Source organism: Sciurus vulgaris (assembly GCF_902686455.1).
Source record: "Sciurus vulgaris genome assembly, chromosome: 10".
NCBI classification, from domain to species: Eukaryota; Metazoa; Chordata; class Mammalia; order Rodentia; family Sciuridae; genus Sciurus; species Sciurus vulgaris.
The window spans coordinates 17,809,082-17,834,313 of record NC_136470.1 but is presented as its reverse complement, the minus strand read 5'-3'; the positions used below and the strand labels follow the sequence as shown (position 1 = coordinate 17,834,313).

General features: G+C 36.6%; 1 protein-coding gene across 1 annotated transcript in view; it reads right to left on the bottom strand.

Annotated features, from left to right (window-relative positions):
• CYYR1 (cysteine and tyrosine rich 1) overlaps positions 1-25,018 on the bottom strand; it is a 123,448-nt gene extending 98,430 nt beyond the window's left edge. Inside the window, exons 1-2 of the mRNA XM_079100530.1 lie at positions 24,523-25,018; positions 19,741-19,843 (exon numbers count right to left, since the gene is read on the bottom strand). Coding sequence (XP_078956656.1) covers positions 19,741-19,843; positions 24,523-24,595 — 176 coding nt within the window. The 5' untranslated portion in view covers positions 24,596-25,018. The remainder of the gene's footprint in view (positions 1-19,740; positions 19,844-24,522) is intronic.
• Positions 25,019-25,232: the final 214 nt, after the last annotated feature.

The following is a 25,232-nucleotide window of genomic DNA, read 5'->3' as shown; positions in this document are numbered from 1 at the left end:
TTTTGGTTTTGTATTACTTTATTTTCCCTTCCAAAATTCTCTTACACATTTCATGAAACAGTGTTTTTCTCTTAATAAGCCTCAGTTGAAACTAATTATTTTAGTATTTACATCATCAAATTTAATTATTGACATCCTTAACTTTCTGTTTCCCATGTCTTTGTCTTTATTCCATGTCATCTATGGGGTTTGCTCACTATATAGCATGAGAAATTAGTATTTCTGCCATCACTTGATGGCTTTTTGGTGCATGAGGGAAAATATCAGAGCAGGCCCACTCCTCAAAGATCTCAACTCCTAAGTGAGGTGTTCACACATGTACAAACTATCAGGGAAAGTCAAATGTTGGACTGGTTTAGAATAGACTGGCATAAATCTAAGTTTTCATGATATTATTTACAGTCTGCCAGCATGACACTCAAGTACAGAAGAAAAAGAGAAATGAATACAATTTCACTTATAGTAAGTCAACATACCCATATTGTCCTCTTTCCCCTGAATGTGAGTTTTGATAAAGTCGTTTCCCTGTTTATTGTTCATTATATCAAATATCAAAAAGTTTTTTTCTTCTGACTTGTTCTTTAACTAAACAAGTTTGTCATGATTTTATTCAACATTTGTTCCACAATGTACGGAGGTTCACTCGGTGTCCTGGTGAAGAATGGTTAGCTCAACCACTTGTTCTATTTCTTTTGAAATATTTAAGATATTTTAACAAGTGCAAATGAAACAGGCCTGAATAGGTTTTTCTTTTTCTTTCTCTAATGATTGTTATAGTGCCACTTATTTGTCCCCTCATACCAATACAGGATAATATGTGCTTTATGTTTTAAGAGACTTTATAATAAGCATGTCAGTGCCAACTGAGAGTGACATTTTGGTTAAGTGAAAAAAATGTTAGATCTTCTTTAAAGTAGATTAAAATATCTACAAAATAATTTAAACGCTTTGCCTCAAGGCTTTTAAAGGGCAGAGCTAGTTTGAAGCTTGATCTCTTCTTTCCTAGCTCAGGGTTTCTCAACCTTGCCACTACCAACATTTGGAGCCAGATACTTCTTTGATGTGGAGGACCAGCCTGAGTCTTGTAGGATATTTAGTACATATCTGACTTCTACACTCCAAATGCCAGTACTCCTATTCTTATTTACCAAAAGATATCTCAAGTCATTTCCAGATGCCCACTGTGGAGCAAAATCACCTCTGGTTGAGAACCACTGATCGAGATATTTAGATTTTTAAAATTCTCTGTAGTACATGGTGACCTAATGGAATATTTTATCACTTTGATAAAAAATCAACAGATACAGCTTGTCTTTCCCAAAGTATACTCAATGAACCATTTTCTCCCTTACCTTAGTGTCTTCAAATTTTTATAATCATTCACCACATCTGGAAAAACATTTTTATAGACAGTTTCAAAATATGTGTGCTTATTAAAAATTATATGTATATATTTCTGCATTACTGTACTATGTATGTACATTATAACAGAGGTGGTAAATTTTAAAATGATAAGACAGAGAAGATAAATCCTATTATTTCAAATCTATCATCTATCTATCTATCTATCTATCTATCTATCTATCTATCTATCTATCTATCAGTCATAGATTGTTTAAGCCAATAGTTGCCCTACTGTGATAAAGGACCAAAAGTAATTCATTCAAAAATGTTTCTATTTCTATGATTTCCTGATGACACCCCAGTGGATCATCTTTTTTTGGGGGGAGGGGCTACTGAGGATTTAACTTAGGGGCACTTTACTTCTGAGTTACACCCCCATACCTTTTTATTTTTTATTTTGAGACAGGAGCACTATGTTGCTTAGGGCTTCACTAAATTGCAGAGGTCGGACCCGACCTTGAGATTCTCCTTTCTTAGCCTCCCTAGCCACTGGGATTAGAGGCGTGCACTACCACATATGTCTAGATCATCTTTATATTCCCAGCTGAAGACAATTTGGACACCACTCTTCTATGATGTAGTTCCAGCTGTTCAGCAATACACAAGCAGCATGGGTTAAGGCATCCAACAATTTTAAGCATCTGCTTTAACACAGGCATGAAATTAAATACTGTTTTCATTTAGACTTTACAAGAAATTCGAAAGTTGATACTATGATCTCCTCTTAAATAAAAGAAAATAGAGAGTCAAAGAGTTTGAATTAGTCCAAATTTATTAGCTAATATGGAGCCAGGAGGCAAACCTGGTTTTACTTGTCTTCACAGTTCTTTCTCGGGATTACACAATCAACTGCTTATTTAATAGTTTGCAAGTATCTACCATATGGTTAGCTATTTGTCAAACTTGAACTATCATAAGACTGGGTATCATATTAGGAAAGAAAGACACTAAAAATGTGAATATAATATAAGTTTTCACTCAGGAATTTAGTCAAATTTATGTCTAAAAACACATAAAAAACAAAAATGGGCAAATACTGCCAGAATTGTGAGAATAAATTGCTATAGGAATCCCCCCACAAAAAAAGAATTATATGATTACTTATTTGCAGTATGGGCAATTGATAAATGAGGGGGGATTTATATAAAATTTAAAAATCAATATGCAATTTTGTATTTTTCTGTATTTTATGACTATGTATCTATCATATTGCGGTGGTGATAATATATTACAAAGAATACCTCAGATATTTCAGTCACTCCTAACACTGGTAATTTATGCCCTTTCTGTTTTTCTCTTGGTAAGTCTTATTGGAGGGTTGCTAATTTCATTAATGTTTTGAAAGAATAAGCTTTGGTTTCACAATTTTTCTCTATTCTTCCCTTTTCATACCCCTATTTTGGGTTTATTTTGCCTTTCTTTTGTGGTTCCTAAAAATAGAAACAGATTACTGATTTAAAACTTTTCTTAATAAATTTAATGCTCTAAATTTCCCTTTGGACACTACTCCTCCACTACTCTTTCCCAAAGTATACTCAATGAACCATTTTCTCCCTTACCTTAGTGTCTTCAAATTTTTATAATCATTCACCACATCTGGAAAAACATTTTTATAGACAGTTTCAAAATATGTGTGCTTATTTCTTATGTTGAATATTCACTTTTGTTTGAAGTATTTTTAAATTTGCCTTAAGACTTCCTCTTGACCATGGGTTATTTTTGTATATTGTTTAGTCTTCAAGTGTTCATGACTTCCCCGCCTGTCTTTCTGTTTTTGGTTTCCAGCATAATTCCAGTATTGTCAGATAACATTTTTCATTAATTTCAGTGTTGCTGTTCTGGGACCCCAGTTGTGGTCTATCTTTAAGAATGTTCCAAGAAGGTGCTTGAGAAGGACACCTTCAGCTTGAGAGGAACATTCCAGACATTTCAACCATGTCCACTGAATTATGGAATCCCTTGGGTCTTCTGAATCTTTCCTGATTTTCCCTTGACCACTTCTATCAATTCTGTCTTTGGAGAGAGAAGTCTACCATAATTACAGGTTTATCTATCATTCCTTTCAGTTCTTCCTGTTTCTGCTTCAGATATGTTCTCTTTCTTGTTAGGTGCATCCACATCCAGGATTGCTACATCTTCATGATTGACTGATGGTGCATCACTCTGCAATGTCAGTCTTGATCTCTGGTAATATTTTTTGCTCAGAACTTTATGTCAATGGAGCCACTCCAGCTTTCTCTCAGTTCATGGTGGCATGGCACATTTTTTCCCATCCTTTTATTTCTAATTTCCCTATATTAGTAGATTTGGGTCAGTTTTAAAAATGTCTATTCTCTGTCCTTAACCTGGTACAGACTATTAATGTACTTATTGATGTTTGAATTAGTCTGTTTGTTCCTCTGTTTTACATTCCTTTGATTCCCCTTTCCAGTTTTTGTTCTGGTGATATGAACATTTATATATTAATTAATTAATATTCTATTTTAATTCATCTATTGTGATTTCAATTATACTGCTCTGTAGATTTGTACTGGTTTTTTTTTTTTTTTTTTTTTTTTTTTTTTTTTGCGGTGCTGGTGATTGAACCCAGGGCCTTGTGCTTGCAAGGCAAGCAAGCACTCTACCAACTGAGCTATCTTCCCAGCCCAAGCACTTGTTTTTTAAATAGTGGATTCTGTAGGGAATTTCAGAATATGCACTTAATTTATCATTGCTTTGAACTGATTTTATACCACTTTAGTTAGAATATAGAAACTTTACCATCTTCTCCATCTCTGAACACATCCCTTTTGTGCTGGAGAGGCATCAACTCTTATGACATCGATACCCATTGAAAGCAGTATCATGCCACTTTTTTTTTTTTTTTTTTTTTTATTTCAGCTGCCAAATGCATCTTAAAGAACTGAAGAGGAGAAAAATCATTGATATAATACTTACCCAGATGTACACCAATGCTCTTATTTCCTTTTTGATATTCTGGTATCATTTGCTTTCTTTAAGAACTTTCTCTAGCATAATCGTTTTAGACCAGGTCAGCTAGTTTAATATTTTCTTAGTTTTTCTTAATCTGAGAAGTGTATGTTTAATGTATTCGGGTGTGGATTTCTGGGTTTATCCTTATGGAATTTGTGGGGCTTTTTAAAGCTGTAAGTTTCTCTCTTTCACCAAACTTGGATCTCTTTTAACACCACACTTCTTTTTTTTTACTTTTTGGTGCAGGAGATCAAACTCACGGTGCTTTACCAATGAGAGACATCCTCAGTTCTTTGTATATTTTATTTTTGAGACAAGGTCTCACTATGTCACTGAGGGTCTTGCTAATTACTGAGGTCAGCCTTGAACATGCAATCCTCCCACCTTAAGCTTCCAGGTTGCTGGGATTACAGGTGTGTGCCACCATGCCTGGACTTAGAATCATGAGCTTCCTCCTCTTCTGAATGACAATGAACTCCAGGCCCTGTCTATATTCATGTCAGTCATTGCTCTACTGACATTAGAGACTTTTCTTTTTCTTTTCCAATTTCTTTTTCTTTTTTTAAGTACTGGGGATCAAACCCAAGGGTACATGTATGCTAGGTAAGCCTTCCACCCCTCATGCACTTCCAAAGTCTCATTGTTTTTCAGTATTTTTCTCTTTTGTTTTGGAAAGCTAGCTGACTAGATACTTTCTAGTAGTTTGTCTTGAAGTTTACTTATTTTTTATTCTTATATCACTATTCTGCTTTTGAGCTCACATAGCATTTTTTGACCTTACTTACTATCTATTTTTTGTTATTGTTCTAAAATTTCATGTTGTCTTATCTTTTTTGAGATTTTTGGCCTTTTCACTAATCTCCAATAGTATTAGTCATTACTTTGTGAATCATTTTTACAATAACTGCTTTGAAGTCTCTGCCAGATAATCGCAACATCTCTGTCGCCTGACTGTTGTCAGTGAGACTGATACCTTGCTTGCTTATGAGTTAAAATTTCCTTGGTTATTTTTATGCTGAGTAGTATTGAATCACAACCTGGGATTTTTGATTATGTCAAGAAACTTTAAGTTTTGTTTAAGCTTATGGAGAATTTTGATATTTTCATTTTAGAAGACAATCAATTTAGATTCAGGTAAGACAATAAGTTCCAACCAGACTTCTATGGGTTGTGGTTTCAATGTAAATTCCATTTCCAAAGCCTTTGTATTGATGTTCAGATGGGCCGCTTTGTAACCACTCAATTACCACTGTGGAATTTTGGTGGCTGTCTCACCTGTATTCAGTTCTTGGGTTTATGGTGGACTGTTCAGGGTCAGATCTATACATGTGCAGCTGGAGGTAAGCCCAGGAATCAAAAGTAACTACAGCAGCCCCTTCCCTGAGTTCTCCATCTCTACGATCTCCAGAGCACTTGTTAGCTCCTGGGGTAACCCTTTCTTTTTCTCTGGCCAAAAGGATGGGCTTTATTTACTCTACTCTAAGCATATGTCAAAAAATGGGCTCATATCCATGGTGGAGTGGTAGGAGGACAGGAAGAAAAGAAAAAGCAATGGGATTCACCCCATCTCCTACTACTAAAAAAGTAAAATATCAGAGAACATCTCCCAGCATCTTAAAGCATAAAGAGCCCTTGCTTACTTTACTGAACTAGAGAGCTTCTCCAGCAGCTCTCTCTAGCCTTAATGCCCTCTAATGTGTTTTGAGCTATTTAGTCCATGGTGGGGAAAAGAAAGGAAAACAGTGATGAAGTCAAGGTTGATTAGGTGGTACTGCTCCCCCTCTTCCCGCTATTCACTTTCCACAGCCCTGAGTAGCTGCTCTCTTCATCCTGCCCAGACCAGAAACAACCCTTCCAGTTAAAGGTGACGAGACAAAAACTATTGCACCACAAACACTAAACAAAATATACAGCTGGTCTAACAGTTGTCTGTGTAACGCCAACAAGCTGAATGAAAGGAAAGTCACTTTGGAACTGATAGACCTCAGTTGGTCCCTGCTTTGATCAATGACTTTTTATTTGGCATACCATCTGGCATTTATCTGCTACCCCTGAAAATATGTGCAGACTGGAGATTGTTGTAAATGTAGGTTATGTGCAATAATGTCAGAGGCAAGTCATTGCCCCTTTTCTTGTAAATTTAAAAGCACTGACTTGTACTGAGAGAACTGCTGATTAACCGAGTTTTTAAAGAGCCTAGTCAGGGTAAATCTCAATGATTACATGCAAAGACACACTCATATCTAGAGAGCACTGTGATCACTACTGATATGACCACCAGTTAAAACATGTGTTGTGTGCACAAATTATTCCCAGAAGAACCAGGCATATGCAAAATAAATATTTCTGAAAAATTGTGCATAAAATAAATTTTGAAAAGAGAACTCATTGGAATTTTATAATGAAACTATAAAGCAAATCATTACCTCCTGATCACTGGTGTTGCATGTGGGGTTCTTCATAAATCAGGTTTATGTACTTTCATTTAGACTTGTCTCTGTTTCTGAGTTGTTTTCTCTAACTCATAGGTCGGCCTAGGGCAGCATGGCAGATTTGTATACCTAATGCATCTGACTTTTCGGGCTGCATTATGCTTTTGGCAATTGCTGGGCAGCAGGACACCAGACTTAATTAGCTACCTTTGCAGTTATCAGACTCCAATCACATTTGATTAAGAGGGTCATTTGTTTCACGCAAGGCCGCGAGTGCACTCTTGGGGGGAGGATGCCCGAGTTTCAGCTGGTGGCATCCTCCTGTTGAGGAAGTCCAGAGGGCCAGGGACAGAGCCTCTCACCCGAAGTGGCACTCTGCCCAGTCAGTCTGTTTAAATGACCTTGGAGAAGTCACTTTGCTCTTTCTCTGTTTCCACTTTTCCCCAAATCCAGATGTTTTCAAAGCCCAATGTTTTCATTAATGACAGAATAAAATTGAAAAGCCAGGGCTAGGAGTTTTTATGTACAATATATCCATTGCCTCAAATATGAGAAGGAGGCAATTTGTTTGTAAGATTTTCCTTTTGTACATTTACAAACTGAAGTTCAGTGATATAAGAAAAATTAAGTTCACATAGCAAAAAAGAGCAACCCAAACTTGATTTTTCTGAATCTAAACCTTTGTGACTTTTCTTTTACAACTTCCTATTGCTAAAAGTACTGGTAATAGAATCAAAGATTTGTTTCCTGTTTGAGTCTACCTGGCAAAGGGTGAGGTCTATCTACTTAATGTCAAGATGGGTATTAGCTGAGATTGTAACCTCAAAGTCAAGTTTTCAGCACTTTTTGATAAATATATATTCTACCTGTTCACAGTAGCTAAAAGATGGAATTAAGATAGGTGTCCATCGATGGATGAATGGATAAAGAAAATGTGGTACATATACAAAACGAGATATTATTCAGCCATGACACAGAATAAAATTCTGTTATTTACAGCAAAATGGATGGAACTGAAGGACAGCATATTAAGTGAAATAAAAGCATATTAAGTGAAATACAGGAAGAATAAATACTGCATTGTTCTCTTTCATATGTGGAAGTTAATGAAACTGAACGTAGAATACTGAGAATACTGATTAATGAAGGTTGCAAAGTGGGGGGGGATTGATAAAGGGAGGCTAGGTTTGATAATTGATATTATATGCATGTAAAATGTCACAATGAATCACACTAACATGTACAATTAATATTAATAAAAATCAAGTTTAAAAAATCCTCAATTCAAATATATTTGTGTGATATTTTGATTATTTGCAACCAACTCTATACTGTTAATATAGCATTTCCCTCCTCTACAAACACCAGATATAACACAAGATCAGCCTCCAAAAAAGATAAGGTAACACTTATCTTTTGCAAAATGCAGCAGAGAGAAATAGTTCATCTTGCCCTTTGACAGTGTGAATGCATACAGAAATACATTCGAAGTAACGTGAAATGTTTTTCTCTATTTTTTGTCTGATTTATGCAAAGGCACAAAATTTTTTTCTCTTTACCTGTAAGGTCTTTTTTCTTCCTCCTCACTCCATAGCAGTGATATAGAAACTAGAGATTGTGTTTGTCTTTGAGTCACAGAGAGTTGGTATGGGTTAAACAGCTAAGGCTTTCACCCATGGCAATTTTGGATGAATTCCTATTAGATTTTATGAGGTTATCATCACCCTCTGCAATCTTCATTAGCTATGGGTGTGTTCAGCCTAACATTTTGCAGTTGGGAGACGGCTGGGAGTCATTGTGCTCTATGCTGCAGCTGCCTGCCAGAATTCTCCCAGTACAAGGGAGTAAAAATCACTGAGAGTATGTAAATTTTCTTCCTCAATTTTATCAATAAAACATGTAATCTCCAAAAATTATAGAAGTGCATTGAGTTGCTCGGGAGCCTGTTGTAATGGTCATAGGTGGGCAGATCACATTGCCTCATTGATTGACAGCATTCACTGGGGAACATGACAAGAAGTTTAATCATGATCATCAAATTGGCAGTTCATTTCTAGTCCCTCTCATCTGATTTTAAGTTATCATAAACAGTGTGATTAGAAAGTGACAACTGAATCCATCACACCTTTTCTTCTGCAATGACATCTAATCTGCATTCCAGGAAGACAGTCTCTGAAACCAATAACATATTCAGATTACGATTTGACTTGTCTAAACAAATATTTATCCACATGATGAATATTAATTTAGGTCCCACAAAATCTCAGGTTTTTCATGTTTAAATGCAGGATTGTCCTGCCTTTAAATGATCTGTCATTGGGTCTTTCAGGCCAACAGCCCCTGTATCTTGGATGGTGAGTTAGCAGATGGACTCCTTGTACTCTTATGTGTGATATGTGAACCTGACAGGACACTCTGATAACTTAGGAACTTGGATAAACCGATAATAGTAACGTGGCCCCGAAAGGATACTGTCATGGCAGCATATAAGAGGGATTTTAGTTCAGATACTGAGGGCAAGAAAAGGCTGTCCCCAAGCACAGTGCAGGTCTTCCTAAGAATAGCAATCATTTCCATTCAGCCTGTCTTGAAATCTCTTTCAGATTATCAGAAGACGGTGAGTAAAGCAGAAAGTACAACTAGGTTTAAATGCTAGTCCACTAAATCACAGCTATGTGAAACTGCACAAATTACACAACTCTAAGCCTGAACCTCAGAAATAATAGCACCTAGGCTACGAGTGCTATTTTAAAGAATAAATTAATACATAAAGCATCTTGGAAGGAGAAAGCATTAAGTAAATTGTAGTGCTTTTCATTCTAACAAATCCTATCACCAAACACACAATCTTTTATAATATAATAACTGTGATTTATATTTAATGAAAAGAACCCTAAAACCTGGAATACATGACCAGATATGAGTCGATCTGCTTTGGGCACAGATTAAATATAGATGGGCCATCTCCTAAACTGCTTTGTTAGGGCGCCATATGCCATTCAGAATGAACTGAATTTAATGAATCCTACATTTTATGCAATATAAAACACAAAAACAAATAAAAAATATAGAGGTATTTGTCCCCACTGATATGGTAGATATATTTAGGTGAAGAGTGAAGGGCAGATCAGTTCTGATAGAGGTGAAGGAGGCTGAAATGGCATCCCAATGTGAAAAAGGAAGACATCCCAGCATGCTCCCAAATTTCTCTGGAGTTACTTGATTGGCTTGCTCTTTTGTTTCTTCCACCTTTCTTCAGCGCAGCTCATTCATCTTGGCACAACTTTTCCATCAGCAGCAATAGGCTCTTCACTTCCAAGTCTCTATGTGATTCTCTGTGTTTTCCACGCAGCTTCAGATTGGGGCATTCCACCATTGAAGGCTCAGACTTTGATGAGTAGTCTACTAGCCTCCCCCCATTCAATAAGCCAAAAGAAGAATCCATTCCCTTCTCTGAACCTCTTGCATATCCTCCTTAGTTCTCAGCATGCCATCCATCCAATCATCCCAAACAGAAACTCCAGAAATTACGAGGACTTGTTCTCCTCATTAAGCCCCAATTCCTAGCCCTACATCCCATCAGTACATAAGTCCCAATCTCTTCTATCATTTCATCCTGTAGCACAAGACATTGTCAAACAACACCAAATGGGGAGCACCAGCATCACCTGGGAGTCATTAGAAGTGCAGAATTTCAGGCCCCACCTGAGCCTACTAAATCAGATTCTGTATGTGAACAAGGTGTCCAGGTTATTGCATTACAACCTTCATCCAAATTTCCATTTCTTTATTATCTTTTTAATTACAAGGATTTTCAAATTATGCATTACTAACACAGAAGCTCCACAACTTATAATGTTATATTTAGAGAAACTCATGATTAATTGAAAATATTATAAGTTAAAATGAATCTAATACCCCCAACCCACAGAGCATTAACGTTTAGTACAACCTACCTTTAATATAAACAGAACATTAAATTAGCCTGGAGTTGGGTGACATCATTGAACACAAAGCCTATTTTATAACAAAGTGTTGGCTATCTCATATATTCTCACAGATGAGCATTTTGTAGACATGATGGGATGCAAAACCACAAAACACAATATCCCAAAATTCTGGGTCAATAGCTTCCATTTGGGATCACCTGGCTGACCAGAGATGGCACTCGCTGTCACTACCCAGTATCATGAGAGTTTTGTATTGCATATCACTAGCTTGGGAAAGTTCAAAATTCAAAATTTTAAGTACTATTTCTTTTCATGTATTTTTTGATGGTATTGGGGATTAAACCCAGGAGTGCTCTACAAATGAACTACATCCCCAGCTCTTTTTATTAGGTGACAATGTCTCGCCAAATTGCTGAGGATGGCCTGGAACTTGAGATCCTCCTGCCTCAGCCTCCCTAGTTGCTGGTATTACAGGGGTGAGTCACAGTACCTGGCCTGAAGTACCATTTCTAGTGAATGCATACTGCTTTCACACCAGCGTGAAGTAAAATCACAAGTGAAACCATTGTTAAGTCAGGGATCACATAAATACCCACATACCCAATCAGAGTCATTGCATTTTAATGATTTGTAATATTTGCTTTGGTTGTTCAATTTAAGTAATAAAATATTACAGAGTTGAAGGCTGTGTGGTCTTACGCTTCTCTCTGTGGTGACCAACTTGTCTCAGTTTGCCCAGTGTGATCTGTTCCTGTTGCAGCACTGGAAATCCTTCATCCCTGTACATCCCTCAGTCCTGGGCAATCTGAAATTCACGTGCACCCTTCTCTCCTTCATACATTTGCACTTTCACCATGTGCACATTTCCATAAATAATACACAGAATTATTTTACGTGTTTATGTAAATTGCATCATGCTGTGCACATTCATCTTCGATTCATTCTTTCTCACACAGCATTGCAGTTTTGAGATTTACTATAATGATATGTTAATATACGCTGATTTATTTTAATCACTTGCCTCTTCCATGGAACAAATATACTGTAATTTATTTATCTACGCCCTTCTGGCAGATATTCACGTTGCTTCCAATGTTTTGTTATCCTAAATAATATGTCATCCAATGCTACCTATGTCTCCTCATATGTGTTTGGAAATTTCCAGGAAATGCTTATTGAAGAGCTCCTGCTAATTTCTAAGGGTTGCTCTTTTCAGCTTTACAAGATGGGGTCAAATTGTTCTCCAAGCGTTTCAAGGGGTTCATGTTCTCCTTTTGGTAGTGTGGGAACCCTCCCTTTCAGTCCACCTTGCTTGGTGCTATCAGGATTATGGAGTGTGTCCAGCTGATGGGGGTGGGAAGGCATTTCATCGTTTCTAATGGCTTCTCCCTGCTTCAGGCAGCCACAGGGTACCTCTTCTGTTCGTGGCCCTTCAGTATTCTGCCCTATGACCTTTTTGTACATGAATTGCTCATTTTCCTATTGAGATATCCTGGATACTAATATCTTATTAATCATAAGAATTGCCAGTATCTTCTCCAAGTGGGGAATTTTCCTCTTACTTCTATCTAGGAATTCTGTTGGCCTATATATTTAACATTTTAAAAAAACCATATAATTCACATACCATAAAACTCACCATTTTAAACTGTACAGTTCAATGATTTTTAGTATCTCTCTCCTTTAACTGTTTGTTCTTTTTATTTTTTTATTTTAAAAACCTTTCTTATCCTGACACTATAATGCCAATCTTCCCTTCTTGTTGGCTTTTTACATTAAATTTATTTTCTGATATGATACATAAAAACATAAAAACTGCATATATTAATTATCATGATGTTTTCATACATGTATACATTTTCTAATGCACCAGGTTAAATATATCTATCTTCACAGAGAATTATTGTTTTTATATGGTGAAAACATTCAAAATTCTTTCTTTTAACTTTTTAAAACAAAATGTACATAATTGTTGTATTTCCCCTTTTTAAAAATTATAAATGTTTGATTTCTGCATTTATGTAATTAGTCCAATAGGAATGGAGTTGTGGTTGCACAGCAATGGACTAATCTAGATTGGTGTTCATTCAAAGGGTAGCTGATACTTTCAGCATCATTTATCTAATAACCCATCCACCTCTACTTGTTTCTAATGCTATTTGTGTTACCTATCAAGCTCCCCCACATATGAGTCAATTTGTAAGCTCTTTATTATTTGCTTTATCTGCGATCCAGTATTACATGATATATTTTCTATGCCTTTATAATAAACCTTAATGTCAATGAGGCATGTCTTTTTACCTTGCTCTTTTTTCACAGTTATCTTCACCTTTCTAGGCCTTTACTATCTCAGATAAATTTTAAGCCTAGTTTTTAAATTTGATTAAAAAAAGAATCCTGTGGATTTTGATTGGAATTACACCAAATTTGTAAATAGTTCAGGAATAAGTGACATATCCCAGCACTGACATCATTATAATATTCCCATCCGTAATTTATATACACTTCTCAATTTCTTTAGGTTTCTCTTTCATACCTTGAATTTTTATGTATTTGTATAATTATATAAATGCAAAGCATATATTATTTGATTTCTTATATCTTACAGTATTTAATGTTGTATTTGAGACTTGTTTATATGTGTATGTACACATATATATATAGTCCATATACCTATAGTGTGTGTGTGTATATATATATCACATATTTGTTGCTAGTATATAGTGATAAACTAATTTTTGTGCACTGACCTTGTATCCTGTGATAGTGGTGAATTCTACAATTAGCTTTTATAACCTGAAGAGTATTGAAAATTATATCATTTGTAAATAAAAGCAATTTAATTTCCTCCCTCCCAATTCCTTTCACCTGTCTTTATACTTGTCTGTTGATTGCTCTGCCAGGGTTTTCAGTACTATAATGAATAATAGTGGCAACAGACACTGGCTTGTCCTATTGTTATCTTTAAAGGGAAGGGTTTCACTGTCCTATCATTGAGTACTGTGTTCAAGGTGGGGTTTTATTTATTTATTTTTTTAAGATTATATATTAGGTTAAAATATTTTTCTGTATTCTGAGTTTCCTAAGTGTTATATTTTGAGTGATGAATTTTATCAATTGATTTTCTACCCAAGTTCTTAAAAGTACTCTTCTTGTAGAAGATGTGAGAGCATTCTAATGTTGAAGTAAAAGCTTCTTCTCACGGATTCTACTGCATTTTGTGTTTTCCATAGCAGTTAAGCTGTCTGCTTAGAGGTCTACAGTCCTCAGTAGCTTCTAGGCAACTCACTGGCAGGAAACTCATTTGTAGGAACCATGTTTGATTCAGCGTTGCCTCATTTCATGGCTTCCATAGGTTACTGAACATCCCTGTGTATATTTGTAGCAATAAACTCTTGAGAATATGTTCTAGAGATTACATTTATTCCATTATAAAACCAAATTATAAATTCTGACAATTATCCTTGATTTACCAAGGTAATTAGGATACACTATCAATTTGATGGAGAAAAGTTTTAGATAGTACATATTTATATTTGTTCTTACTAAAAATAACCCATAAGATGTAATCATGTGTCTCCTGAGAACCACTGGCCTTTTTATTTGTCTGTGTTTGAGGTTTTGAGATCAGACCCTGGGCCTGGTGCTCTACCACTGAGCTACAATCCCAGCCCCTGGCTTTCTTATAGCAAATATGTTATTGTACATTTTAAATCAAGTTTGTATTTTGTAAACATCATATTAGTTACTTTTCTTTGTATCATTATTAAAACAAAAATAAGACCTCACAAACTTTGATTCCCTCAGTATGTATTTTTCAGTTTTTTCCACATCTAAGACTAAAACTATTTTAATTTAAATGATGTCTTTAATAAATGCTGAAGACCTATTAAAATGCATTGTTTCTTCAGTGCTTTAGTAGCCTCCTGTGTTTAATTCAGAACACTCAGTTCATGATCATAGGACCGCAAGTGCCATTTGAAAATATGAAACCTTTATCTTTTAATCTAGTTTTGCTTTCATGCACAGCCTGGCTCTGAAATCACGGTTGTGATATTTATTAGCTGTCTTTGCAAAACCGCGGGTAATACATCTTTCACATTTCATTGAGAAGAAAAGAAACTTAATCCCACCAGGATCTCCATTATTAGTTCTTCCTCTTGATTTTTTTCCCCCATGGGGTTTTTATGATGACCAGATGGTGCTCTGAAGAATCCTTAGACAGATCAGCATTTTAGAATGGCAAATTAGAAAAGCAAAAACCTGTTTCTGAGTTAGTGAATTAAATCCTATATCTTGTCATCTGGCTCACTGTGTCCAAACCAGTCAAGTTTTAGTTCATATTTAATGTTATTCAATTATTCTCTTACTCACATGGCAGAATAACTTAATTTACAGGAGCATCCATTTTTTATTTTGTCCCACTGGGTAACAGTAATTAGCCACTCATTTGTACCCCTTCTTCCCTTGAATTCTACCAATTTTAAAGAGTACTCCATATTCTACAACTTTACTGTGGATCCACTCTTCAGGAAATGTCAATTAAATTTCATCATCAGCAAAAATGTAAATGTCCTTTCCCATATTCATCACAGAGTATTTCATCTTTTATGGAAAAGAGTTACTGAATGAAATGTTTGAGAATCAATCTGGTGGCCAATTGTTTATTTCTCAACCTGGCCAGAATTCTCATTTTTAAGCATACCAATGCTTCTAATCTTCAAGTAGTTGTCCTCCTGGTCAAAAATCTCTTAAGCTGAAGAAATAATTATGAGGTTGCACGTTTGTCATAAAATCTTACATATAATGTAACATCTCAAAGTTTATATTTCATGCTTTTCATCAGTGGAATAAATAAAATCAATCTTCATTTGGAGCCTGCTCACCTTTGTCTAGGGTCTTAAGTGGTGTCTAAGCATGCATGCTTCCTGAATAAATCAGATGACTAGTTTTACCAGAAAAATACCGAATTATTTCTTTGTAGTTTTGGTAGGAATGACCAACAAAAGTACGTTGGTAAGAATCTGTCTTGTACTGACCCAGTTATTCCCATGGTATAGTCGGAATTTAACCCCCCCCCCCCCCCCCCAGCTATGCTGAACAACATGGGTTTTTCCCAACTGATCACTTCCTTCCTCCTATCTATGTCTTTGTACGCAGGAGTCTCTCTGTCCGGAATATGCTTCCCTTTTTTCACTGTCCATTTACATAAATATCTACTCTTCCTTCAAAACTCTGATCAAGTGCCTTTTAGGAAGCTTCTCTAAATATCTTATTCTAAACAAACACACACACATGCACGCATGCACGCACGCAGGCACGCACAGACCATGGACTAGTCTGTTTTCTCTCCAGTCCTTCACTAATACTTCATGGTCACACCAATGATTATTTGGCTGCACTCTCTTTTTAGATTTCCAGGTTTTTAGAAGTCAAGATGCATCTTTTATTCATCTTCGGATCCCAGGACTTTGTCTAGTTCTGCATGATAACAGGCTCTCTGTGTGCATTTATAAATAATTAATTGATTGAATAGTATATGCCAATGAGTGTGAAATTTATTCTTAAATTCTGGAAGATAACACAATTCTATACGGAAGTCAGTATTTGTGACTATAAGGACCAAAAGAAGATATTCTATTTTTTTAAGTTTAATCTTGAAAGTTTTTCATGAGACAGAAATGAATCTTAAAACTCCTAGGTGAAACAGGTAAAATAAGCAACAAAATTGGGGTGAGGGTCCTAAATTTATTTGCCCAAAGTAATTCATGCTTGGTATCAAAAATATCCAAAAAGAAGGGAGAAACAGAGCAAAATAAAACTTTTCAACCAAAAAGTAATATAAGTCAGCTCCTATAATTTCTTTAAAAGTGAATCTTAATAATTAGGTTGCAAAAGAGTAAAATCTGGTGAAGTAAACAGAATTAAGGGCTGAATATCTCTCCACAACTCTGATAACTAGGTTTGTTATGGGGTGACCTCAGTAAGAAGAGTCATGTGGACCTAACTTTACCAACTTAGGAACAGTCTAGAATGTGCCAAATTACACTTTCTACTCTTTTTAGCTCATTTTAAACTCAGCCATTTTTTTACTTTGAAAATAAACAAAAGTAAAGCAAATTATAAAATTACTCATTTAACATATCTAACATTTTATTGTATTATTGCTGTTTTTCCTTATTACTTTCCTGATAACCAGAAAATATTAACTTTCTGTTAAGATCATTAAACTGATTTTTTTAACAAGAATGTGCCTGGATGCTTGAAAGGGGGAACACAGTTTATGAGTTCCAAAACGGCAATATTTGAAAATATTGTGCATGAAAGGGACTCTGGTATGTATTCTTAGAATTGATTATTTTCTAACTACTGCACCTCTCCCACCCTCCCACAACTTAAAAAAAATAAAATAAAGCTTTGGGTGGAGTTAAGAACTCTTTTCAAATGTTAAACAATAACTGGAAATCCTGAAAATGTATTCTTCTTTATCCAGTGGGGAAAAACACTTTAAAGTCTCTCTCTCTCTCTCTCTTTTTTTTTTTTTTTTGGCTAGGAATTGTTTAGCAAGGGATATAGTCAATGGCTTCTATTTTGAACAGAAAGTTCAATTTTAACTGCCAAAAATATAATTCCATCTGTGTTTATTTTCCCTTCTAAAACACAATTACTTTTTTCCCCAAAACAACGAGTACATGGTTCTAATAACCCAAATAAATATATGAATACCACTAATGATTTACTTTAGCTAAAAGGTGAAATTTGTTAGAGCTCTGAAACATGCATCAAAAGAGTGTGGATTTAACTGCATACATAAATCACACATAAAGTACATCTGTAAATTTAAATTTTTAAAATATTGTGATTAATGAGTCATTACACATTCTATGCATATTTACCAGAGTGCAGGTAGTTTGAAGTGAGAAACAGGGATACTATGCCCACCACAATGTAGTTAGTGGACAGAGCAATGGGCCAGGAGATAAGACCAAACAATCCCAGGATCTCTCTGATCTCAAGTTCCCCAAATCTGCATTATCTGCTGGTGCCATCTGGAACAGTACCATCTAACATATGAAGATTACTCAAAAATAAATTTCCAATTTATAAATAAGGAATTTTAAATTGCTTTAAACCCTTTAAATTACTTTAAAACTGTAAACATCATTAAATATTTACGTATGAGCTGATATAATTCCTGTAAAAATCATTCTGACAGTTTTCTAAGGTAGAAGATGGGCTTAACTCTCTTTTCCTACCAAATCTTCCATGAGGGAATATTCAAATATTTAATTTAGCATTTATTTGCGTTTCAAAGAATACTTAAATTCCATATTTCATTTTTTATTTCAGCCTGACATTCCCCCATAGTCTTCAAGAGTGTCCCAAAGTATGACCCTTTTTTTTTAAGCCACGTTCAAACGGACATGATCTCTAACATCAGCCCCAGTTCTGATTCTAGAAAGTTTCTGTGGTGCCAGGTTTTCTATTCTCAGGAAGTGGAGGATGTGTTATAAGCCTGCTCAATGACACGTCCCTAAAGTAGCTGGGCAGGTGACTTAGTGCCTAATAGTTCCCATTTCCACTAGGTCTTCACAGGGCACAAGTTAAGCAGACTGGGAACAGAAATCATTACAACATTCGCTTGAAAAGCAAACGAAGAGGACAGCAGTCTGACCACCACTGCCATCTGAAAGTCATGGCAATTTTGACGGGAGGCCATTTTAATTTCTCATTCTCTACTTGACGGGAGGCCATTTTAATTTCTCATTCTCTACCTTCCTTTCCTCAGCTGCATGTGCAGAGGACTGACAGGTGCACGCTCTTCCACATGCTCAACCCTGAAGGCAGGTCCTGACCCTCATTGCCCTTTGTTTGGAAGCAGCTCTAAAACACATTCTTAATTAGTTACGGGGAAATAGTTAACATATCCTGCAGGTACCTATTTCCATATTGTGTTTATGTCTTTGTGTGTGTGTATGTGGTTTGATTATTTATTATTTTACGCCATTCCACCCATACCTTATCTTGACCTCTAAACTTGGTTTCTGAAGTTGTTTTCTGAGTATTATATAGAGATTTGATATTTTCTATCTCAACTGCCTTTTATTCATGATATCTCTTTTCCCTGGTTATCCACTGGATTGCATTAGACAAAATAATACCTGGATGGTAAAATAAACCAGCCATAATTAAATAATAAATGTTAACATATAAATACTTCATCACAGCAGACGAAAACATATCATTGACAACATTTAAAAATTATCAAGTATGTTAGATCTATTTAAAACATTATTGTAGTACACAAAATTAAGAAATAAAACAATCATTATAAACTCTTTTCTAGTCAAGGCAACTTATACTAACATGCCCATTTTGTCAAATAATACAACATACTCGGTAATGATGAGTGATTAATATCTCCAATAAACACTTTATGCTAATAACCAATCTTCATTATGTTTCCGATCTACCATTTCGAGGCAGCTTAACAATAAAATGCACAATTGCAAATGAATAGTTCCAAGTATTGACTTATGTCCAGTCATATAACCTATACAACAACATGATGTGAAATAGCCCCATCACTCCAAAAGTTCCCACATGGGCCAGGTGTGATGGTGCATGCTTGGAATCCCAGAAGCTTGGGAGGCTGAGGCAAGAGGATGGCAAGTTCAAGACCAGCCTCAGCAACTTGAAATAAGAAAGAAAAGAAAAGAAAAAGGGCTGGGTATACAGCTCAGTGGCAGAGCGCCCCTGTGTTTAATCCCCAGTACCACAAAAAATAAATTAATTAATAAAATTTAAAAGATTTTTTTTAAAGGGCTGGAGAGGTAGCTCAGTGGTAAAGTGTACCTGGGTTCAGTTTCCAGGACCAAAATAATCAACCCATCTTAAATGTTTTAACCCATACCTATAATTTAGTACTGCTTGAAAACAACCAGACGAGATCAATATTGCCAAATTTGACCAATACTCACGAGAGAATGTTCCCAATGTAGGCATAGTAGGAGCAACAGTAGGGTGTGGTTCCATCGCAGCAGTATGACCTGCAGTCTTTGCCACACTGAGCAAGGCAATCCTCTGCAAAAGGAAAACCACAAGAGCGCTTAAGAGTTGTGAGATCATATTCAAATCTTAGTAGGTCGACCATCAGTTTTCAGTACACTTGAGTCTTCTTTGTCAGGCTCCAAATTCCACTACGTTTGCAAGAGTCTAAACTAGCCTTTCTTCACAATCACACTCCAAGTTGGTAAAGGCCAAGACCATGCTTGAATCTCCCGCACCAAGCACAGGCACAGGCAGGCGGTGTCGGTTGACTGAGACAACCAAGGGAGAAATGATTGAATGAGTCACCTAGTCAGTCATTCAATTTGTCAACAGAGTTCTTTGAATAGTTTTTAATTGATAATATTTTCTGATTTTAGGGTGTTATATTCTCAATCTCAATGAATGGAAAGTGTTTTTGAAATGGGTATTACCAAACAGTGATAATTTAAAACTAATGTATGATTGTCATGACAATGCATTATATGCTTTTCCTTTAACCCCCATTTTTACCCTCATAATTACAGTTTGCATACATAGGGCAACACAAATGACTTGGAAGGTGATGAGTTACTTATAGAAAGAGTTCACATAGATAATTAATTTGTGAATAATTAACAGTTTAACATTACAGGGAAGAATTCATAAGCTATGAAAGAAACATCAAGTATAAAGGGGGAAAGGGTGTTTTTGGATTAACAGGATATGTTGGAGTCAACAAAACCAAATTACTATTTTTTTCAATGTATTTTTCAATAAATAAAATTATACCAAAAAATATTGAGTAAAAATTGCACTAGCTTTTGTAATTCTTTATTCTACCTAAGTGATTTATGTCCAACAGTTTAAGGTTATCACTGAGTTATAACCAGTAATATAAATTATAATGGATGTGCGAATTTCAGGCATATGATTAGGAAAATATAAAGTAGTCTGATAATTTAAGTTATATGTTCTAGAATCACCAAATAAGTCATTTTCAACTCAATCCCTGAAGATGATATCAATTATCTATATTATACAAAGTTTTTATTTCCTATAAGTTATAATATTTAAAGTACAAGATATTATATTTGTGTCTACACATCCCTGTATTGCCCTCTTAGAAAAGAAAATTTAGACTGGTTTTAAATTCCCTCTTTGCTAAAATAGTTCTTTACAAAGGAATGTGTTCAGAAGGTCCCAAAGCTCAACTGCCTTCATTAATAATGCATGGCTATTGTGGAACAAGCAAGAAAGTTCACATTATCTTTCCCTCAATTTTCTTTGTACTTTATAGATTAATAAACATGAACCTTGAGGTTTTCAGTAACTTTACTGAAATCCACTCTTAAATTTCAAAGAGAAACACAAATTATTTAGATCGAAGGGAGAAGCTAATGTATGACGGTCACTATTTTTTGCAAAGGGTGTCACACTTTTGAGGCTCCTTATTTTATAATTTTCTCAGTAAGTTTTCTGTAGCTCTCTTTTTTTCTTTAGGGCTATTCAATTTGTTCAAAATTTTAAATTTGGCAATTATCTCTGGACTTAGCAGATACATTGCTTCATGTTCTGAAAAGAGCCACTAAAATCACGAGACAGCCAAGTCCTCACTATTCTGTCAGAGGAAGATACTAATATGTAAATAACTTCACAGGTGCTTTTTAAATGATGATCAGGGCAGTGAAACCCTCTAAAACTCTCCATGAATATCAAAGATTCAATTACTACTATTGCACTCCAATTACTACTATCATAAGAACATGGTGTTATCAAAATATTTTGAGCCAACATTACAGGAAACCAAGCCCAAAATCTTGTAGCCAAGAAACTGGATTATACCTACAGTAAACATCTAGATCATGTCACACATTGTCCATTATTTTTATGGCATTTTCCAGTACTTTGGTCTATGTCCTAGAATTAAGCTACTACTGAAAAGGGCAAATTTAATAGTATGGCAAATACAGTCACAATCACAACCTTTCCAAACCGAGGTTTCAATCATACCTCAAAGCTTATTTTGTTATGTTAATTGCTTTCTCTGGCTGAGTTGATGATAATTTTATGAAGATTAGACTCTGAACGGGGTCATTTTCTCACTTGTGAAAGAATGGAACATTCCAATTGTCCTTGAAAGATAAATAATATTACTTCTAATATCCAAGTTAATATCCCTGAAAATCAGCCAGTTCAAACTTTCTTCAAAGGCTTTTTAATTACAGGCATGATGTGGAAGACGCTTCCCTTACTCACCCCGCACCCCGTTTAAGGAATGTGCAGCACAGGAAAAGCCATATCTGGTTTGAAGCACATGCTTGCAAATGGCTTTTGCAAACTACAGCTAAGGACAAGAGAGGAAGGAAAGGGAGGGGACAGAAGGCACTGGTTACAGCCAGGAAGGTAAAACCTTGACCAAATCCTGCCTTTGTAGCCTGCGGTGGGAGTTGGACAATTATATAAACACTACGTTAGGTCTCTTTCCAAAAGTGACCCCGGGATTAATCATGACACTTCAGATACAGAAATCTTACTGTTATTTGCAAAAATAAATGGAATGTGAATTTTAATGCATTACTTTTACAAAAATAATTGAGAAGATAGGTGGTTTATCTACTTAAGTTTTTGTCCCATGAAACTGTCAATTTATTTACCACTCTGTCTTAACTATTTTTATTTCTGTGGTGTTCCAGCATCCAGCCCCAACAGACACTTGTAATCTTGTATCTTAGTTCCAACCAAACTGAGTTACCCATCATTGCATATACCCAGCTCATTGTTTATGCCGTTGTTCACTCTATATGCCCTACCCCATCTCCTCTTGTCTGGGGCATCCCTATTTTTTGGAAAATCTTGCCAGCAAAATCTCAGAGCATGACCTCTGCTTATTTTCCAATAAGTAGGGTAAGCTTAAAAAGGCCTCTGAAATAAGGAGTTCAGGAATAAACACCAAATAACTCATTAACTATACATTTCTTATGAAAGACACTAAGACAACCTAGCATTGGCTTGGGATTACTTTGCAGTTTACTAGGTAGGAATTGAAGCACAGAAACTGGAATGGAAGCTATCCCTAGGAACCACCTATGCAGTGGGCCAACCCTTCTGGTTTCCTGAGCCCTAGAGAGCTGGGGACCTAGCACTGAGAGAACTGGAAGAAGAGAAGGACAGAAGTGCAAAGTAGAAACTTTCAGTCCACCACAGGGAACAAAATACACATAAGAGTAAGAAAAACTGGTTCAGTGGAGTGGTTGGGTAAGGGCAAGCAAGGATTAAGCAAATTTCATTTGTTTATTGTTTTTCTATTCTTATTTTCTTTTGATAAGCAGAAGAGGAGGAAAGAATCATCACTGTTTCAAATGAACTAATAGATTTTTACACAAAACTAACATGAATGCAATTGATACTCCATCACATATGGAAAGCCTTATAGGAGTTAAGTAAAAGGAATGTTGCAATCTGATTAAAACCGTGGATTCCTCTCATAGAAGGAAACTTTTCTACTTCTACGAATTTCTATATTAGGAAGTCAGCATTTCCCCTACAATAAAATATCTTTAAGTGAGTACTTTTAGACACCCACTGTTTTGCATTTTAATAAACAGATCAAAAATTTCTATTGAAGTTATTCTGACTCCTTTCTGTCAAAATTGGATAAGAAATTCAATTCTCTTGATGCTCAGGTAATGAAGTAGAAGAGCATCTTCATTTCATTTGCAGTATTTTTGTAAAGTCTCAAAAGGTAAACTGCAAAGTTATTCATATATTTAGCATTGCAAGGTCACGGGTAAGACTGTGATTTTTTTGTCATAGGAACTTAGAAACATGAAAACATTTTACAAAGAACTTTGCTGCTGTTATTTTGTGAACCAAACAGATGCAAGGAGCACATGTGGATTAACTTTATACTTGAATAACCAATGAAAGGCCATTGAGGGCTCTGTATCAATCACAAAACATGAAAACTCACTTTGCTTCATTAATTATTAGCCATTCTCAGTAAGAGTAAATGGAAGGAGGAAAATGAGATGCCCTTCACGTACGAGTGCTTAACTACATCAAAGAAAAGAGATTAGACTCTGGGTGAATTCATGCCTCTCAAAAGCTATGTTTAACTCAGAGCATCTAACTGTCCAGCCTTCAATACTTGTGAATCTCCTAAAGAACAAAAACAAAAGTGTAAGGCTTTTATTTCTAAAAGGAAAACGAGACAAAAATAAATAAACAAAAAACAAGAAACGAATAGAATATTCAAGAAAGTCCGAGATGGAAGGGATCATGAGTAAGCTATAACAAAATGGAAATTTCACCAAATTGGATTATTTTTAAATTCAGCAGCGCCTCTCTGCTTCAGGTGCCTTTGGAAAGCGCTTTCCCATTACCCCTTAGTCCCCGCCCTCACCCCAGATTCCCCTTGAATCCTTGATACTTTGTGCCCTGCTTAGAGTGAAATCCCCCAGGACTGGATTGCGGTATCCAAGTTGCTTGGCAGAGAGAAAAAGAGGGGAAAAAGCAACAGGAAAAGTTAAAGGAAAGAAAAAACAAAAATTCAGAAACAAAAGGCGGAGCAGAGGTCTCAGGCGAGCTGGTTTCTGCTGTCGCCTCCCGGGGACCCCACAAGGTCTGCCTCCTACAAAGGTGCTCTTCTGTCCTGCCCAGCCGCGTTGGCCCAGCTGGGACCTAATCGAAGTCCCCAGAGCCCGGACCTTCTCCCTCCGTCCTCCATCACTGACCTGCGTAGACAAAAAGCAGGACCAACTTCGGAAGCAAGACCCCTGGATGCCCGGGCAGCCTCAGGGCGTCCATCCAAGCCGGTGGCCCGAGACTGAGCGCCAGGACGGACGGACTGACAGGACCGAGGCTGGAGCGAAAGGAACGCGCGGAACCGGGAGGGAACGGGAGGATGGAGTGCCGTCAGATGGAGAGAGCAGCCCTCCTGAGAGCCGGGTCAAGCGGGGACCTGGCCATGGCCCAGCGAGCCTGCGAGGAGAGCCGGCCCGCGCGTCGGGCAGGAGGTGCGGGGCTCGGGCTGGGGCGCGGTGGCGAGGACCCGATGCGCCGGGGGGCGGAGGACTCTTTGTCCCTCCCCACGGTGCTTGGGCACCAGGGAAGCGACTGCTCTGGCGTCGGGGGCCACCCAGGCTCACATTTCATCTCCGCGGTGGCACTAACGAGGGGCAGAGGGCGGGGTGGCGCGACTCCTCCCCACTGTGCTGCGCTTCCTTCTGTGCAGTGCCCGCACGGCCTTGTCCTGAAGGAACTTTTCCTGACCCTCTGTCTTGGCTGTTGCTATGGTGTTTCACCAGCTCCTTTTTCTCTCTGGCCTCCAGCACTATTTTTTCCTTCATCGGCAATGGATAAAAAACATCGCTTTTTCTCTTTAAACAAATGAGGGGAATTTTCAGGGTTGAAGGTAATTGGACAAAAAATGACAGTGGTGAAA